This window comes from Ascaphus truei, chromosome 4, assembly GCF_040206685.1.
Source record: "Ascaphus truei isolate aAscTru1 chromosome 4, aAscTru1.hap1, whole genome shotgun sequence".
In the NCBI taxonomy this organism is placed as follows: Eukaryota; Metazoa; Chordata; class Amphibia; order Anura; family Ascaphidae; genus Ascaphus; species Ascaphus truei.
This window is the reverse complement of record NC_134486.1, coordinates 402,909,602-402,929,756: the sequence shown is the minus strand read 5'-3', so window position 1 is coordinate 402,929,756 and position 20,155 is coordinate 402,909,602. Positions and strand designations below refer to the sequence as shown.

The 20,155-nt window shown below is 46.8% G+C and overlaps 1 protein-coding gene across 2 annotated transcripts in view; it reads left to right on the top strand.

The window, feature by feature from the left end:
* The window catches only part of INTS9 (integrator complex subunit 9), an 83,556-nt gene that overhangs the window by 55,473 nt on the left and 7,928 nt on the right, over nucleotides 1-20,155 (top strand). For both annotated transcript variants that reach the window (XM_075598670.1, XM_075598669.1), the window contains exons 9-15: nucleotides 74-185; nucleotides 573-753; nucleotides 1,027-1,087; nucleotides 4,194-4,365; nucleotides 5,968-6,092; nucleotides 9,457-9,624; nucleotides 19,041-19,139. In XM_075598670.1, coding sequence (XP_075454785.1) covers nucleotides 74-185; nucleotides 573-753; nucleotides 1,027-1,087; nucleotides 4,194-4,365; nucleotides 5,968-6,092; nucleotides 9,457-9,624; nucleotides 19,041-19,139 — 918 coding nt within the window. The remainder of the gene's footprint in view (nucleotides 1-73; nucleotides 186-572; nucleotides 754-1,026; nucleotides 1,088-4,193; nucleotides 4,366-5,967; nucleotides 6,093-9,456; nucleotides 9,625-19,040; nucleotides 19,140-20,155) is intronic.

Sequence of the window (20,155 nt, the reverse complement as noted above, 5' to 3'; positions counted from 1 at the left end):
TGGAATTGTGAGAACATTTTTAAATGGACCATTTTTATGCTTTTTAAAAAAAAATTAATCTGATCTGTTTTAGCCAATGGACCAAACGTCTCTCAAGAACAGCGATGTCCTCATCCTTACAGGTCTTACCCAGATACCCACCGCTAATCCAGATGGTATGGTGGGGGAATTCTGTAGTAACCTAGGTAGGTAATTGCAGATCAGCCAAAATCCCTCCGTGCCAGAGAAGCAGGCATCCAACTACTGTGTTCTAGCTCCGCTCTCATCTTTGCAACTGGAATGCTGCAGCTGCTGCCTTTGTTCCCGGATAGGTATGAATGCAGCAGGATAACCGCGGCAGCATGTGTTGTATGCGCTATGCAATGTTCAGGTGACTGTACTTGTATGGCACTAATGATCGCCTTTTTTGGCAAAGGTTTTTCTGGTGACAATTTCTTTTCACCCAAGGACATTACCAGTGAATAAAATGAGTATCCCTTGAGCTGACGGAATCACAGTGCCACCTGCCATTATAAAGCATGTAGGCTCTGCTTGTTCATCTTTACTCACTACGTCTCCTTTTCTCTGACCAGCTATCACTATACGCAGTGGTGGCAACGTGCTCGTGCCATGCTATCCGTCCGGTGTGATCTACGACCTCCTGGAGTGCCTGTATCAGTATATCGACTCCGCAGGACTCTCCAGCGTCCCCTTCTACTTCATCTCCCCGGTGGCCAACAGCTCCCTCGAATTCTCCCAGATCTTCGCAGAGTGGTAAGTGCTACAGCAGGGGCGGCCAACTACAGGCCACAAGGGCCAACAACAGGTCTGCTTGTCAACATATCCCGGCTTTTCAGGATATCCCGGCTTCAGCACAGGTGGCTGTCGAAGAAACTGGGATATCCTGATAACCTGACCTGTCGGGGGGAGGGGGGGCTTGAGGACTGGAGTTGAGCACCACTGGTGTAATACATGTGGTCCAGCACCAGGTGGCATCAGAGGTGCCTAAAAGAAAGATCTGCTACCTGTTTCCCTTTTCCCCTCCAGGCTCTGTCATAATAAGCAGACGAAGGTGTACCTCCCGGAGCCTCCTTTTCCTCACGCTGAGGTAGGACAGTCCCAGCTATTGCATGACTTTGCAATGACATCGGATTCACGGTGTCTGTAATCCAGGCAGGGTCCCAGCATCCCCTTTACATACATTACCAAACAAGGCTGATACCATGGGCAGGATTTAATAAGGAAGTACAAACGTATCGGAAGTAAACAGATACAGTACATTGGGAGCGGGGGGGAGGGGGAAGGCTAAACTGTATGGGGGAAAAACAGTCTTGTGCGACCTTTTAGTTGTTATAAGACAACCAAAAATAAACCGTGGAAGAAACCCCAAAGAGAACATGTCGGGGAAGTGAGACGATCGCAACGGTCAAGGCTCAAATGGCATTTCACATTTTATCCTAGAGATAGTAGTAGATTGTGATTAGCTCACATTGACCCAACAGGTCAGGGTTTCGGGATATCCCTGCTTCAGCACAGGTGGCTCATTTGGTCCCTGCTTTAGCACAGGTGGATCAATCAGTGGCTTGGTCGAAGACTGAGCCTCTGAGCCACCTGTGCTGAAGCAGGGATATCCTGAAAACCAGGCCTGTTGGGTCAATGTGAGCTAGTCACAATCTACAACTGTCTCTTGGATAAAATGTGAAATTCCATTTGAGCCTTGACCTGAAAACCTGCCCTGTTGGGGGCTTGAGAACTGGAGTGAAGCCCCCCTTGCATTGAAGGATACTGGAATCTCAAATGTCATCCAAGTTTTCCAAACTGTACTGCTCAACCTCTCTCATCATAGAGCCCCCACTGTACTGCTCAACCTCTCTCATCATAGAGCCCCTACTGTACTGCTCAATCTCTCTCATCATAGAGCCCCCACTGTACTGCTCAACCTCTCTCATCATAGAGCCCCTACTGTATTGCTCAACCTCTCATCATAGAGCCCCCACTGTACTGCTCAACCTCTCTCATATCATAGAGCCCCTACTCTACTGCTCAACTTCTTTCATCATAGAGCCCCCCACTGTACTGCTCAACCTCTCTCATCATAGAGCCCCCCACTGTACTGCTCAACCTCTCTCATCATAGAGCCCCTACTGTACTGCTCAACCTCTCCATCATAGAGCCCCTACTGTGCTACTCAACCTCTCTCATATCATATAGCCCCTACTGTACTGCTCAACCTCCTCATCATAGAGCCCCTACTGTACTGCGCAACCTCCTCATCATAGAGCCCCAACTGTACTGCTCAACCTCCTCATCATAGGGCCCCTACTGTACTGCGCAACCTCCTCATCATAGAGCCCCAACTGTACTGCTCAACCTCTCTCATCATAGAGCCCCCCACTGTACTGCTCAACCTCTCTCATCATAGAGCCCCTACTGTACTGCTCAACCTCTCCATCATAGAGCCCCTACTGTACTGCTCAACCTCTCCATCATAGAGCCCCTACTGTACTGCTCAACCTCATCATAGAGCCCCTACTGTACTGCGCAATCTCCTCATCATAGAGCCCATACTGTACTGCTCAACCTCTCCATCATAGAGCCCCTACTGTGCTGCTCATACTCTCTCATATCATAGAGCCCCTACTGTACTGCTCAACCTCTCTCATATCATAGAGCCCCTACTGTACTGCTCAACCTCTCTCATATCATAGAGCCCCTACTGTACTGCTCAACCTCTCTCATCATAGAGCCCCCACTGTACTGCTCAACCTCTCTCATCATAGAGCCCCCACTGTACTGCTCAACCTCTCTCATCATAGAGCCCCTACTGTACTGCTCAACCTCTCTCATCATAGAGCCCCCACTGTACTGCTCAACCTCTCTCATCATAGAGCCCCTACTGTACTGCTCAACCTCTCTCATCATAGAGCCCCTACTGTACTGCTCAACCTCTCATTATAGAGCCCCTACTGTACTGCTCAACCTCTCTCATCATAGAGCCCCTACTGTACTGCTCAACGCTCTCATCAAAGAGCCCCAACTGTACTGCTCAACCTCTCATCATTGAGCCCCTACTGTACTGCTCAACCTCTCATCATAGAGCCCATACTGTACTGCTCAACCTCTCTCATCATAGAGCTCCTACTGTACTGCTCAACCTCTCTCATATCAGAGCCCCTACTGTACTGCTCAACGTCTCTCATATCATAGAGCCCCTACTGTACTGCTCAACCTCTCTCAACATAGAGCCCCTACTGTACTGCTCAACCTCTCTCATCATAGAGCCCCTACTGTGCTGCTCAACCTCTCATCATAGAGCCCCCACTGTACTGCTCAATCTTTCATCATAGAGCCCCTACTGTACTGCTCAACTCTCATCATAGAGCCCCTACTGTACTGCTCAACTCATCATAGAGCCCCTACTGTACTGCTCAACCTCTCTCATCATAGAGCCCCTACTGTACTGCTCAACCTCTCTCATATCATAGAGCCCCTACTGTACTGCTCAACCGCTATCATCATAGAGCCCCTACTGTACTACTCAACCTCTCCATCATAGAGCCCCTACTGTACTGCCCAACCTCTCCATCATAGAGCCCCTACTGTACTGCCCAACCTCTCCATCATAGAGCCCCTACTGTGCTGCTCAACCTTTCTCATCATAGAGCCCCTACTGTACTGCTCAACCTCTCTCATCATAGAGCCCCTACTGTACTGCTCAACCTCTCCATCATAGAGCCCCTACTGTACTGCCCAACCTATCTCATATCATAGAGCCCTTACTGTTTTGCTCAACCTCTCCATCAGAGCCCCTACTGTACTGCTCAACCTCTCTCATCATAGTGCCCCTACTGTACTGCTCTATAGGTCATGTAAAGTGGGCAGTGACTCTATCCAATGTTGCCGCAAAGCAGCATGTTGACGCACTTGGTAATTAAAGTGTCAGTCGGAATGGTGAAGTCCCAAATATTAACCAAGTGAACCAAAGGCAGTGGTATGTTGCATCGGTTAAATGTTGGTGATGGATCCTCAGAGCACAAATATTTGTTATTTCTTCTGAAAGAATGGGAAATGTTTGTAATCCGACTTAATGGGGGGGGAAACGATTAAAGTTGGGCAGATTATCTTAGTTGCCCCGTCCATATTCAGATTGCCGCTGGCAACGTCCGGGAATGGCTTGCATGCCATGTAATATGAAAATGCCCCTTCTATTCCAGCTAATCCAGACCAACAAACTGAAGCATTATCCCAGCATACACGGAGACTTCAGCAACGACTTCAAACAGCCCTGCGTGGTGTTCACAGGACACCCCACCCTGCGGTTCGGAGATGTGGTGCACTTCATGGAATTGTGGGGGAAGTCCAGCCTCAACACGGTTATATTCACCGGTACGCAGCATTATTTCATGTCAGCGTGATCCGCTTGGCACGTGTTGCGTCTGCTGCTCCACCTGCTAAGGCTGCGGTCCCAGTGATCACTGTGACACGCGCCCGGCGGGGGAGGGGGGGCGCGACGCGTGCACAGCGCTACCCGCGATCTGCGGTCTTTAGGGAGAGAGGGAGATTGTGACGGGAGGGGGCGTGGTCGTGGTTTTGCGGGGGCGTGGTCATGACCTCACGCGGCTGGTTCGCCCTCATTGGGTGAACCACCGGCGGGGGCGTGGCCACGCCCCCGTCGCCAGTTCTGAACTCAATCCCATTGAGTTAAAAAAAAAAACTGGCAGTACAGCGCGGCTGCACCTTCAGCGGGAAGGTGAGTACTGGGCCCAGCCCCATTGAGGGGCGGTGCTCACACGCACAGCGCACGCCGAGGTGTGCGCTGTAGCAGTGACTGGGACCGCAGCCTAATCCCTCTCGCTGCGGGGCTGTGGGCAGACTGATGCTCACCCCACCCCACTTTTTAAGTAGCAGGTGTTTCCCTGTTCCTGTGCAGGACAGGTCTATTAAGGCCTTTCTCCCTCCACTGCAGAGGTAAATGAGAATAGTCACAGGTAGTGTTAGGACCTGCGTACTGGTCATGCCATGATGTGGCTGCAGGCGTATAACGCTTTGCCCAAAGGGTTTTAACTAAATGACCCTTACTCATGAGAATACTAACACTGAAGTATTTAACTATGTATTTTGTCACATTGGCTGTAGCATTGAGTATTTTTGTCTCTTGTTGTTTAGTAATACTTTTGTATGATGGGTTAATTTCTTGCCCTAACGTGTTGCTAGTCTCTCTGGCAGATAGTGATTTAGGAATCCGTGTGTCTCAGTGTAACAATTCAAAACACACAAATAAGCACACCTGCAGTAGTGTAAAAAAATCAGCAACAAAAACAGAAGAAACGGGTGTTAAAAACCTCTCTTCCACATCCCACCACAGGGTGGGACATTAAAAGCAACCAGAAGAAGCAGCAGTACACACACGTAGAGTAGCAAATTAGTTGACATGAAGGAAGATGGGGGAGAGGTCCATATTTTGACAGTGTTCTCCCTACTGTACTCTACAGCAGGGGTGTGCAAACTTTTATTTGTCTGTGTCCCCTGCCTGCTCTCCCCCTTCCCCCCCTGCTAGCACCCCCCCCCCCCCCCACCACTCGCCTCCCTTACCTCTTTTTCCGGCGTTTTCTGACGTCATAACGTCATGTGATGTCGTGACCCCGCGGCGGTAAATGGCGACGCGTCTCCTGAAGTCACCGGAGACGAGAAGGGATTTGAAGGCCTCGCACGCTACCCCGGCATTTCATTTGAATGTTGTGGGGAAGAGCGTGGGGGCCTCTGTAAGCGCCGCACCCCTCCACCCCCTCAGAAAATGTTGCGCCCCCCAGTTTGCACACACCCTTAGCTCTGCAGAACTTTCACTGCTCCTTTAATTCACTGGTGGGTCAAAAAGGAGCGGTCAAGGGCACAATCCAGATGTGTGTTACTTTGTTACTTTGACAGCTGTATGAATTTACTCCTCTAACATTGGACATCCCTGAACTGTGGCCTTCCCTCCCCATTTAGAGCCCGATTTCTCCTATCTGGATGCACTGGCGCCTTACCAGCCGCTGGCTATGAAATGTGTCTACTGTCCCATTGACACTCGGCTGAATTTCATTCAGGTGACAAAGCTGCTTAAAGAAGTTCAGGTGAGACCAGCGGCGCGTCCTCCAGCGCAAATAATGTTACGTGTAAAGGTCTGCGTATGAGGTTATGGTGTACATTACCCAGAATCCTTTTCTGCAGCTGTGCCACTGTAGGACATTTTCAAAGCGTCAGGGGAGTTCGTCTCGAAGTCATAAAATAGAAAAACAAGTATAAGTACAAATAGTATAATAGTAGGACATGCCACAGTTGGGTGAACGGATCAGGTGTGCGGACCCCCTGGAAGTCCTGCATCCTTCCCAATCAGGGCTGAGGCCTTCAAGTATCAACTCTCTCCTAAAACTCCTAAAACGTTTTTGCCAGAAGGGATTAGAAGCGTTAATTGAACCTTATTGCATGTAAAATATAGCCTTGGAAATTCAATAAAAAGCAGGTATTCTGATAACTTTTATTGACCCAGCAAAGCCTAAAAAGATTCCCAGGTATTGAAATACTACGTACTGTGAGTACATTCAACACCCTATTTTTTATTTTTAAACTTCTCCTTATAACTCCTCTTTGGAGACGTGGGAACTGTCCAGAGTCCGGTTTTTGAAAAATTTTTGTTAATTTATATTTTTCATGCAAAATTAACAGAAATGGGCAAAAATTAAGTGGGATGGTTTTTTGTTTAAAAGAAAAAGGCGAAATGTAGCACATTTATTTATTTATTTATTTCAACGTAACCAGCGGAACTTTACCGTGTTTACCAAATTTCAGTTAATTTTCTTTTTAAAACGCAGATCACATGAGCAACATGACCTTACACATCAGTTTATAATACCCCGGTCATTTTTCACTGAAAATGTGCAAATTTACCCTAATTCACAATTTATAGTATTTACACATCCCTACAGCCTTTGACGTATTTTATTATCAGTAGTGGATTGCCTTTTTCACCTAATCGTTGTGATCATCAATTAGGGGCAGGTGTGTACGGTGCTTATATATAGTCTTTCACACACCACTAAAATGTCATCCCCAGAGGAAGCCGCTACCGTTGCGACGAAACGCGCAGGGTTTCTTCTATTGGACTTGCTCCTCTAGCCACGACGGCGCCACACGCTGCGGCTAGCTCCTCCCCTGTTACGCGGACTGAACAGAGCTGCAGGCTGTTTGCTGGCTTGCATTTGCCAGCGTCTGTATACACAGTTGTGGATTCCCTCCACGGCGTACAGCCATGTCCTGCGGCGGGTCCTGATTTCCTCCCACTTGTTCGTCCATCTGGTTTGACCTCCGCTGGGGTCACCGGACTCCGCTGGTGTCTTGCCACCCTGCTCTCCCACCTGTGTCTCGGGATTCCGGTTTCAAACACGTCCGCCTCCCCCTGTGATCAGGTTATTCACACTGCGATTTTTATCACCTACATTTGTGCGCGTTTTATGGTTTCAACAACCACTATATGTCATAAATGGCATTGCGCTATGTGGCATGTGCTTCTGCTTTTTGTTATGTAGATATATGCATACATGCAAACAGTGGTCTGCAGACGTATTCACCCCGAGCAATAATCTCACAAGTTGTTGAATTACAAATAATGTATGCACATTTTTTTTCACACAAACGATTTTTATTCGATGCTACAAAGCCGTAGTGGTTAAACTGAGCGCTGTGATATGAGGAGGAGGTTACATGTCAGCAAAGGGGGAAAGAACCAGTGACATTTACTAGTTGCGACAGCCACACTGTTCAGAAATAACCAGAACCCTTTTATTTTTCGTCATATCTTGCAGAAAAATCACTACATTGTAATGAAGCCATTATCGGTCTGTCGGTACATTATTCCATTTTTAAGAATTATTTGATAATCTAATAAATATTATTTGGAATTGGTGACCGCGTGATGACCTCATCAAGTGCATGGTTACAAAATGGCGTTTAGCGGAGAAGATAAGCACGTTTATAAAGTTCTTGAGACGGCAAGTATTCTGGTCCAAAACGCTGGCACAAAATGTTTCCCGATAAAGCAGGGGTCCTCAACTCCAGTCCTCAAGGCCCACCAACAGGTCAGGTTTTCAGGATATCCCGGCATCAGCACAGGTGGCTCAGTCAGCGGCTCAGTCAATGACTGAGCCACCTGTGCTGAAGCCGGGATAGCCTGAAAACCTGACCTGTTGGTGGCCCCTGAGGACTGGAGTTGGGGACCCCTGTGATAAAGGACGGTCGCTAGGAGGACAGAAGAAACTCATTCGTAAAACAACGTATCGTTCAGGAGCGGGAGCCGCTGGATCAGCGCGTTCTCCGTGATGCAGTCAGACAGCGGCGTTCTCTTCGGACGCGCGTTTCAGAAGAAGGACATTTTGAACACACCGTTTGAACTGAAACTTTATAGTAATCTTAGTGTTTCCGGTTACATTACAACAGTGTAACGCATTTACGAGCAACGAAGGAAAAACTTCTCGTTTAATGAACACGAACCTCCCGCAGTGCAACCTCATCATTGTTGACATAATACAGTGACATCAATTTAGTGAACATCAGTTGACGGTCTACACTGTGCTTCTTGTATAGTGTTACTCTACATCACAGACCTACAATGGTGCACATTTTCGTAGGGATTGAGCGATAAGTATATAAGAGATCATGAAAAAGGAATGAAGCAAACACCTCAGTCGGGGAAGCTGCTGTCGCGTCCCGTACACCCCTGCGCCCGCACATTGCTATTTTCTTATTGGTTTATTGTTCCTTTGAATTAGCTATTTTCTTTTCCATTTTTGATAATGGGGTACAAAAGGCTGTTTTGGGTATGTGAAGGTCCGGCACCAGTGACCTTGTTTATGGTTTAGGCTGTGCAGCACTGGCCTAATAGCATTAAAAAGGCGGACAGTGCAGCGGAGGATGATGAGAGAACAAAATGTTTTGGTTTACATCAGGCCTGTCTAACTCCAGTCCCCGAGGGCCGGCAACAGGCTAGGTTTTCAGGATATCCCTACTTCAGCACAGCTAGCTCAATTAGTGGCTCAGTCAGTTCAGCTGTGCTGAAGTAGGGATATCCTGAAAACCTGGCCTGTTTGCGGCCCTCGAGGACTGGAGTTGGACAGGCTTGGTTTACATTAACCCGTTTGCCCGCCATAGGGACCTGAGCCCTCTGGCAGCACCGTGGTTAACAAGATTTATTTTCTCACAGCAAGGACAAAGAACACTTTTAAACATATTCACATATCTCGGACCGGGCCCACAAACCTGCCATACCCCATTATCGCACAGCATACTGCGCTTCCACTGCAGCAAAGGATTCTGGGCAATGACATCTAAATGAGCTCTCATTGTGTCACTTTGTCTTGCTTCTCGTTCACATTAACATGGATCCCTATAAGCTCATTCCTGCTGTTCTCTTTTTTTTTCTGTTACCCCCCCCCCCCCCTGCAGCCCCTTCACGTGGTTTGTCCGGAGCAGTACACTCAGCCCCCGCCCGCCCAGTCTCACCGCAATGATCTGGTGATAGATTGCCAGCCTCCCCCCATGTCCTACCGCAGAGCCGAGGTGCTCACTCTGCCCTTCAAGAGACGCTACGAGAAAATCGAAATCATGCCAGAGGTGAGTTACAAGCTCGGGCCGGTTCTGACCCGGTGAGGGCTCCTTTCTTGGGTTTGGTAGCGGCATCCAGAAGTTGGGCAACATGTGTAGTCCCATTCACCGTCTCCAGAAATACACTTGTACAAACTCTTTCCTTTCAGATCTTCGGCCCAAATCTAGTAGTTTGCTATATCTTTTATTTTTTATTATTATTATTTTTTCTTCATATAACATTTTACATTTCAATAAAGTAGAAGCAGGAAGGGGGTTATAGAATAAAGAAAAGGGAGGCGGAAGGAACGGTAAGTGTTGCAGGTCTTCCACATCTGATACAGGAGTAATTTATTGGCTTCTTACAATAGAGCAGGTCTTGGCATGAAAGATGAGTAATAAATCAAAATAAATAATAAAAACATATGAATAGAAATGTGGGGTGTCGCGTACGGCACACCTGGTGAGCATGTGATTTGTGTATGTAAAGGGTTAATGCCTCTTGCTATCCTGTTGGCTCGCTTACCTCCCTGGAAGGGCCTCGAAATGAGCAAGATCTCCCAAGAACCGTCACACTATTCCTCCATACGCTGCCACCACCAAGAATACTTTATGGTCTTACGTCCTTGGTGTCATTTACTGGGGAAATATGTAATCCACACAAAAAACCAATGTAGCAAAATGTGTCAAAATGCGGGTTAACCTCTTATAAAAGGTACTAGGTGCAATTCGAGCCCCAAAATAGTACTTATTATATTTTAGCTTTAATATACGAAAAGTCATACAGTGCTTAGTTACAGAAAACGAACGTTTACAAAGACTTCCAATATAATAGTGCAGACCGTTTTCAGAAAATAACGTGATAAGAACAGAAAACCTTAGATACGATACCACATGACAAATTCCTCGAAAGAGGGCTTCAAGTTGAGATAATAGCAGACACGTGTTATTTGCATAAACACCCCTCTATGTTGAATTCTAATGTGATATCCCAAATGCATGGTTTTTAGGCTCAAACTTTGCCTCTGTCGCAAAGATGAGCCCCACCTTGTCTGGGTGTGTCTTTAACTCCCACTCATCAACCTCGTGGGACATTTATGGCTGGGAGGGAAAATGTTTGTTTTGACGCGCGTTACCATGATGTCACGTCACGTGTCCCCCCGCAGCGTCATTTGACGCTGCGTTGTCATGGCGACGTGACCAGAAGCCGGCCGAATCTTGGTGAGGTTGAGGTTGCAGAGGCCTCGCGCGGTCCCCAGGAATTTAATGGAAATGCCTCGGGGAAGAGCGCGGGGCCTCTTCAACCGCCTCCACCCCCCCTTGAAAAATCCTGGGCTCCCCAGTTTGCAGTTTTCTTATTCTTGTCATTATCTTTGGTTGCGTTCTCTACTGAGAGTAATGTCACTTTAATCTAAAGATTTATTCAAGGAATAAGAGATGCAGATAAGGTGGAAGTAAGTCTTGGAATTGTGCAGTGGAGAAGAATATAGGCAATTAACACAGTGTTGGGATTGGAGATATAGAAAGTACTCCCTTAGAGAGGGCTGCTGAATTTTCTTTGCTGTAGTCAAAAGGTTTTATTTGAGAACCTAATAATATTTTTGATGCTTTGATAGCCTTGCTGATGCCACGGAGCAAAGTCTTTTTTTACTTTTAGTCCTATTTCGAATGCAGAATTATTAAATAAAGGGGACGTTTCCTAGAATTCTCTCTCTCAAGTATAAAAGGTATCGGTTAATTGAATTTCTAAATAGGAGAGATTTCATTTTTTTTCCCCCCCATTTAAAATCAAAATGAAGAGATATATACTATATGTATTTAACTGTGTGGAGAGGGAGATATTTAATGCTTCTGATTTATTGCTATTAATTTTTTATCCTGAAAAGGAACCAAATTTGTTTACAATATTGTATAGGTTTGGGAGATAAATCAGAGGTTTGGAGATGGTACACATGATATGATCAGAGAGGTTTTACCTTGTTGGTCTATGGAGATACAAAAGATATTTGGTTCTTTTCTGATGGCTTCAGCTAGAGGTTCAGTGCATACGGCAAAAAGTAAGGGGGACAGTGGGCAGTCTTGCTGGAATAAGTACTTACAATTTGATCTGTCAAATGCCCTTTCCACGTTTTTTAAGGTTACAAATAGTGCTGTCGTGTTTAGGATTGTAGTTTTATTGCTCTCCTAGTGTTGTCCGGTGTCTGTCTCTTTGGTATGAATCCAACCTGATCAAATTAAAGCAGCAATACTACTGTACATGCCTTTTTGTATGTATGTATGAATGTATAGCATGTGCCAATTTATAATTGTACATTCTTACCTGAGATGGCAAGCGTTTGGTGCTCCTGTTATAAATCTATAACAATTCTGATTGTGTGACTAACGTAATGGCTGCTTCAGTCTGTGTACCTCAGCAGCTACAATGTATCCTTATATTACTACGGTAACATTATCTGTTGTTACAGTTTGCAGCTCAAACTGCTGGGAATATTGGCAACAAATTATCCCAAACAGGAAAGTGTTGCAAAGATCTTGCACTGCTGGGGAGGTGGGTTAAAACCGGCTATAGAAATCAAAGGATGCTTTCAAACTCATTAAAAAGCAGCACAGTCCAAGCAGCCGTTTTTTGTTTTTTTCCCCTTTGAAATGTGCATCAATACAATCCATACAATGATCAGTAATTAGCTAAGTTGCCGTTCAATCCGTTCTCCTATGATCGATTTTGGCAAAGATTCTGTTTGGGGGTTCACTAAATGGCTGTCCGTGCAGCAGAAGAGGACCAAAGATGCAAAGTTCTATGGGGAAGATCATGTGACCAGGCCCTCAAAGATTAAATCCCCCCCGCACTCTCCCCAGGCTTTGCTGCCTATGGAAAGGTAAGGGGACAAACAGGGGACTAGGGGGACCCAGGCTATACTATCTTTGTAAGGGTTCCATTCCAGGGTTTTGCTGGAACTTGCCCTTACATGGCTATGGTGGCCATCTTGGTTCCTGGCAAGCCTCTTCCTGAACTTGGTTATTGGCTGCACCTGTTCCAGGGCCTAAATAGCAGTCAGTGACTCCCAGCCCCTGCCTGAGCATAGTATGTTTTTCTGTGTGCTCCTGGCCCCCTTGAGTTCTTGTCCCTGAGCCTGCCCTGTTCCTGATCCCTCCCTGTTCTTTGGATTCCCTGTTTCTGACCCCAGCCTGTGACCCCGACCGCGGCTCCTGTGCCGCCTGCCTTGACCCCAGCCTGTATCCGGACTTGCACCTTTGCTGCCTGCCTTGACCTCTGCCTGGATCACGACTACTCGCACAGGACTCTGTCCCGTGGCCGGTAATCTTATGCCCCTAACTCAGCCCTGCGGGTCTGCTTCCTATCGGAGACGAGCACCGTTATAATCTTTTACTCTTGTCTAAACCAGAGTGGTCCAGTGAAGTCGAACCATCTTTCATTTACCACCTGGGACCTAGCAGTGCAGGAGATATTAACCTATTGCAGAAGCCTACAGCAGCCAATAAATTGATCTTTTTTTTAACGTGGAGCCAGGGCACAACATGCTCCATACTCCTATGAAGAGCAGCTTAGCGCTGTTTGCTGCCAAACTGCCTCCTTCACAACGGAGTTCAGGATGTCTTCTTCTGTACTTCATACCAATATATGCTTCCTCAGCAAACGTACTGTAAATACAAACAGATACAACTTGAACTCCTCATGCTTCCCTAGTCAATATGTTACCGTAATAACTCACAGGCATTGTTAAATATCCCCAGAGAGGGTTGCAAAACGCAGCGGGGGGGGGGGAGGGGATAAGTACATCTCACGCTCGATAACCAGTTTGACATCAAGTAATTGGTATATCCTGACGGGCTGTCACTCTGGGCTGCACATTATTGCTTCTTGGTCTCCCAGTGTTGCCCCTTTCCATTGATGAAGTTTTGTTCGCACTGGATGTCCTGCTGCTGATTTTGTGTATACATTTTTTTTCATTAACCTGAATGTACAACATGACGGTGATGTCTCTAGTAGAAATGTGAGGGGGGGGGGGGAAAACATTTTCTATTGGAAACCTCTTCTTCTAAACCGCTTCTAAAAAAGTGACGCACGGCACGGTTTAACAGCCAGTCCGCCCGGATTGTGCGCGCTTTAGAAGCGGAGTGACCTGAGGTGGTGGTCACGCCGTCCCCAGTCTGACTTGCTGGTATGGGCTTTGCTCTCTCAGCCAAACCCACATTTCAGGCTCTGGCACTGGGAGTTACATCCAATCTCGCCATTCTTGAGGTGGCAGAGAAAAAAATGCAATGTTTTTAGAAGCGGTTTGCATAGCGCAGCTACTAGAATAGCAGTTTTCGTTATAAATAAATAAATGTGAGTTGGAGGCTTTTTTTTTTTGACAAATTAAGTGGATTAGGAGAGCCGGAGTGAAACTTATTCTAAAAAAAAATAAATGGATTGGACATGCGAGAAGGGCTGACAGAATAGCAAAGCATGCCAATCTGATCCTTAAAGGGCACTTTAGAAGCGGTTTGTCACACCTCTACTAAAATAGGCCCCTTATGACTTATGTATGTGTAGCCTACTGCCCCTGCATATGTGCTGTCCAGCCCTAGCATGTAAGCCCTGGTAAGTGCAGGCAGTGCTGGGGTGAAATCCCTTTCACCTGGGCCAGGAGGTGGGTCCGTTGGCACACTTGATAATTAGTTGCCACAGCCAGGTGCAGGCTGGATGGGAGTGTCGTGCCTGGGGTGGTTCCTAATGGGCAGGGGTGCGCTAACTTTTCATTTCGCTCCCCCTTGCCTGCGCCCCCTTCCCCCCTCCTTGCCTGCTCTCGGGCTCCACGCGTCATATGACGTCACGACATCATGCGACGCGTTGTCGTGGCGACGCGTCACTGAAGAGCCGGCTCAGAGCAGGTAAGGGAAGTTGCAGAGGCCTCGCGCCTCCCCCGGCATTTAATTGACATGCCTCGGGGGGGAAGAGCGTGAGGGCTCTCCAACCGCCGCGCCCCCCTGCTGCAGGGGATACTATCTGCCTCTTGCAGCTACCCTACAGGAGAGGGGCGCTGCACTGATGGATCACCAGCCTGTCCCGTTGCTACTCCCGCTACCATCCATGGAGACTCAGGCTTCCTGACCTACAGCAGGTGAGCTGCACAGCACCGGTACACACGTAACATGCAGAGGGGGGGAGAGGGTGTTACATATGTAATTATTACATCCTTTTTCCCCCTTACATTATGAAACGGAATAATTAGTCTTTCTACATTGCTTACATTTATGAACACATCCCAATGTGTGTAATTACCACCTAATGCCTCGTTTATCATTTTTCAGCTGATTCAACATCACGATTCTACCCAGCAGAACCTAGTAATGTTCATTTTCTTATTATCATTTTTTTTAATTTGAGCTTCAGCAGTAAAAACCGGTAGAAGTTGTCTTGTGAGTTTTCGAAGGCAGGGGGGCTCAGCTCCAGTCCTAACACTGCTGGCCAAAGAATTGAACTAAACGTTGCTTATGAGAAGATTTTACAGATAATTATTAAACGATATAATTTGTCAGGTTAGATGTAGCACTGGGTCTTTGTGTCTTTTTGTTTTATACATGGTCACAATCGCAGTAGCACTTTTGTGGACACAATATATATGATGGTGGATTTGGGTTCTGAGCTTGCAGGGGCTGTGTGCGTGTGATACTTTGAAGAGTGGCTGATTTTCTGCGTTCTTTGGAGTGTATTCCCTTTTTTTTTCTTTATTTTTTACTTGACCCCATTAATGAAATATTCTAAGCTTCCTAATGGCATTTTTATCTGTGCTTAATCTTGCATAACGATTGTATACATTCCTAGCAGATAATCATCTTGGACGTCGGTAATGCAAATTGCGAGGTATTTTATGGCATTAGTAGGGAGGTAAATCTTAATACTTGTCTAATTTAAGGCGCTGTATGCTGAACTTGCAGGAATGAAAAGCCGGGCTGACAGGCCTGATAAACGCTTTGCTTAGATCGACACTACGCAAACGGTGTCCCTAGAAACAAACCTGTCCTCCTGTAGCTGCATAATGACAGCTCCCTGTGCAGTATGCTCTGTTTGTGAGACTTGTTTGCTCTCTTTACATTAAATTGCTTTGTGTTTGATCACCATTAGTGTTACAGCTGTTTGAGTGCTGCAGGTACTCTCTTATCTGTGTATCTGTCTTGGGTTTAGGGAGACCCTTGTACCTGCGTGCCCCACTCTCTCTGCTCATATATGTAATAGTACTAGTGGTGCTGATTGACTAGATTCTGTATCATTCTGGGCACGTACTTGGTTGTCTTCATTTGTATTGCAGATGTACAGCTTTATCAGCCTTGATTACCCCCCGTTAATGCAGAATAACACATGACAATCCGTGTGCGAGAACGCGCGTTACCATTGTTTTTTGCTGTAGCGCTGCGGTAATGACGTGTTGACGATTTGTAACAACGCCAGCAGTTGAAGAGCACAAATATATAATACTCAAAGTGACCAGTTACAATTGTCCTGTCTTTGCTCTTGCACATGAGCTGAAGATGAGAAACTTTCATGGTCTGCCATTGGTGTGATTGGGATGTCATGCAGGGGTGGCCAACTCCAGTTCTCAGGTTTTCAGTATATCCCTGCTTCAGCACAGGTGGCTCGGCCGAAGAGCCTGCTTTAGCACGGGTGGTTCAATCAGCGGCTCAGTCGAAGAACCTGCTTTTAGCATAGGTGGCTCTGTTGAAGAGCCTGCTTCAGCACAGGTGGCTGTGCTCGACTGAGGCACCGATTGAGCCACTTGCGCTAAAGCAGAGAGAGCCTGAAAACCTGACCTGTTGGGGGATCTTGAAGACTGGAGTTGAGCACCCCTGAAGTCCTGTGAAGTCCGCACTCACCAGGAATACTTGGGCACATTATGCCACACGTGAGCAATGAGGCGGTAACGAGTTGTGTAACCAAATGTTCCACGTGTGAGCTCACGTTGCACTTTTCTCTTTCATTTAGGGACACTACAGATGTCTCATAGAACAGTAGCGTGTGGCACGTGGTAACATTTTAAAGTATATTTTTAGTAAGAGTGCTATATCTACATGCAATTTAAGCCATCGTGGATTTATCATGTAACACACGTGTGTTACATCAGGGGTACGCAAACATTTGGCCCTGCGCCCCCCTGCCTACTCTGCATCAGTGCTCGCGCCCCTTCTAGCTGGTTTCATGTGACATGACCCCGCTACGCCATTTGACGCCAGATTGCCATGACAACGTGTCGCCGAAGCCATCGGAGAGAAGGTAACTTAGTTACAGGTGCCTCGCATGGCCTTCTCCCCCCGCCCCCAATCCCCTCCAGCATTTAATTAAAAGAGCACGTGAACTCTGTAACCGCCGCGTCCCGCAGTTTGCACACCCCTGTGTTACATCATAAAACTGCTGGGAAAAAAGTGAACGTGATCAGCTACAATCACTCCTAATGCATCGATCCTTATATGGTACAAATACTCAGGAAAGTGTTTTGGTTTTGTGGGTGCAGTACTGTGAATGTGGTATGTTAGGAGAAAAAGAAACGAGGGGCTATTTGCTCCTTCCCTACCTACATTGACTCTGGGGGTGGTAGGGGGGGGACGGACACATTGGATTATCCCCAACCAGATAACCGCTGATGTGATCCTGAAGGGTACAGGTATATCATTAAGCTGGTGTATAGTATTATTCATTTTGGTAACATCACCAGCACTGTGTTACTATTAAAATACCTTGGTTTAGCACCTATATCAGGGGTGCTCAACTCCGTCCCTCAAGACTTCCCCCCTGCCCCCAAACAGGTCAGGTTTTCAGGATATCCCGGCTTCAGCACAGGTGGTTCAATCGGTCCATGCGTTAGCACACGTGGCTCAATCAGAGGCTCAGTCTCTGACTGAGCCTCTGATTGAGCCACCTGTGCTGAAGCAGGGATATCCTGAAAACCTGACCTGTTGGTGGCCTGGAGTTGCGCACCCCTGTCCTACATTTCTGTTTATCGCTGGAGCCTTTCAGAGACCGTCTGTGACAATAATTGATTTGCCACGTGACACTGTTCTAAGTCGGCGCTAATCTCGTCACCGGAAATACGCCCCATCTCACTTATTCTAAACCCCCTTAGTGATGGCTGGTTTTATGAATACTGTAAATAAAAGGTAAGTGCTAGTTCATGTGGTGTGTAGTCAAATGACTTTCTTTTGAGGGACTATGTCTAATAGCCCCTCGCTGCTTTTTCTCCACATAATAAAGCCTCTGTGATTTAATTACCATTTCACCGTAGACTGGGTATTCCTGGACTTCTGGACTTGACCTGTGACACTGGCTTTTTATATGCTTCTGCTTGGATCAATAAAGTGCGGTGTAGTGGTTAAGGTCTTGACCTTGAGGACACAAACTTGTGTGTTACATTTCGGCCACAGCGTCTAACAATGTGTGTCATTGGACAAATCCGGTTATCGCCTTTTGCCCAGTCCAAGTGCACTTCTGGGTAGTAATACCCCATCTGTTCCTTTCTCCCTTATTCCCTCTGTTACTTTCATCTGCAAGGCCGGCTCCAGACATGTAGGTCCCACCCCAGAGGTGGCTGCATCAATGCCTCTGAGATATAGAACACTTTTAAAATGTGAGCCACTGTATATAATCGCAATGATTATTAGTCCTGAAACATTGGGGCAAGCTTGCATTTTAGAAATTGTTAGCGGCCAGTTAATCATTTCTGTAACTATTTTGCTGCCAGGGCAAAGGATATTGTATTGTATGTCTTTATTTGTATAGCACCATTGATGTACATAGCGCTTCACAGTAGTAATACATGTGGTAATCATATAAATAATAAATACTATAAATAACATGGTATAACAGGTCATGGGAATAAGTGCTTCAGAAATAAACGTAACATTTAGGAAGAGGAGTCCCTGCTCCGAGGAGCTTACAGTCTAATTGGTGTGTAGGAGGAACGTACAGAGACAGGAGGGGGGAATTTTGGACATCTCATGTTGCTGCTGCAGTATGTTGCAGAGCGCTGTCTGCCAAGGGGTTAATCGTTCTGTGCTAAAGCATCCTGCAGTGCCATGTATTAAAGGTACCTCCAGCACACAAAGGGTCAAGCACGCAATGCCCCAGCGATGTGAAGGATTATTAGAAAGGAACCAGGTACGTCCACCGTGAGCCAGGAAGAAACAGAATTACAAGTGTGCTTTAGATCAGGGGTGTTCAACCCACCGCAACAGGTCAGCTTTTCGGGATATCCCTGCTTCAGCACAGGTGGTTCAGTCTTAGACTGAGCCTTTGATTGAGCCACCTGTGCTGACTCTGGGATATCCTGAAAACCTGGCCTGTTGGGGGGTGTTTGGGGACCGGAGTTGGGCGCCTCTGCTTTAGATTGATTGCATTTCGGTTTGTCACCCTTCATTAAAACTGGTCTCATACAGCCCGGTCCCTCTTTGTTTAGCTTGCAGAGTCGCTGGTACCTTTGGAAATTAAGCCTGGCGTTTCCTTGGCGACTGTGACTGCCGTTCTGCATACGAAAGATAACAAGCACGTGCTGCAGGTAAGGTGTAATAATAACCTAATGATGTGCTGGGCGGGACGGGACATCTCGCCGCCGCTAATGTAAGTGCGTTAGCATTTATTAGTATGAGGGGATTTTAGGGCAAGGGCTCCGGGGGTAAGTTTTTTTGGGTTAAGGTTACGAGCTTAACTTTGCGGTGAAGCGGCCGGCGGCAAGATGTCTCTGCGGCGTAGTGAGTGGCAATTAAATGCCGGTCGCGGTGTAACGGCCTAGACTGCATGATGGGGGGGGGGGGGGTTGGCTTTTGTTTTTTCTTAAAAGAAGTTCCATCCAAATCCGTAATGACCACTGGATAAACCTCCTTCATTTACTGACACCCAGCACCTTCAGCACAGAAAGCCTCCTAGTATTAGTACCTAGTATTAGACACGTCCGCAGAGGCTGCTAGAATTCGCTGATCGCATCCTTGTGCTGCGCAGCTGGATGGCTGGCCTGGGACAGTGACACTTTCCTGCTGTCAGAGATCCGGTCTGGACCCATCAAACAGTGAATGCTTTATGTATTCTTTAGAGAGAGAGCAGGGGAGTCCCCTCATTAGAGCAGCAGTCTGTACTGATAAATATATATTGCACTGTATATTTAGTCACTTTTTTTTTTTTTTTTTGTGCAAAACGTGAAAGCTGCAGGTCCATCTTTCTTAACCCCGGTTTTCAGTCCCCGAACGGATTAAGGACCAGAGACCGTGCACCATAGAAACGGGGACGATGAATGGCTGCAACGCCTTCACCCCCACTAGATCTGTTTACAGACACACTGCAGGTTGTGCTCGAGGGAGAAGGCTGCAATATAACATGAACCTATCTCACAATGAGAACAGGCCGACCACAGGAGAGTAACCTCATACAAGGCAGGAGGATGTTGGCCTTGGATACATAGATGAGGTTGAAAAAAGACATATGTCGAACCTACAGCATGGACGGCAAATACATTGTCATGTAGACATTTGGACGACAAAATACACTGTAGGACAAGTACTGTATTTACAGGATTTAAAT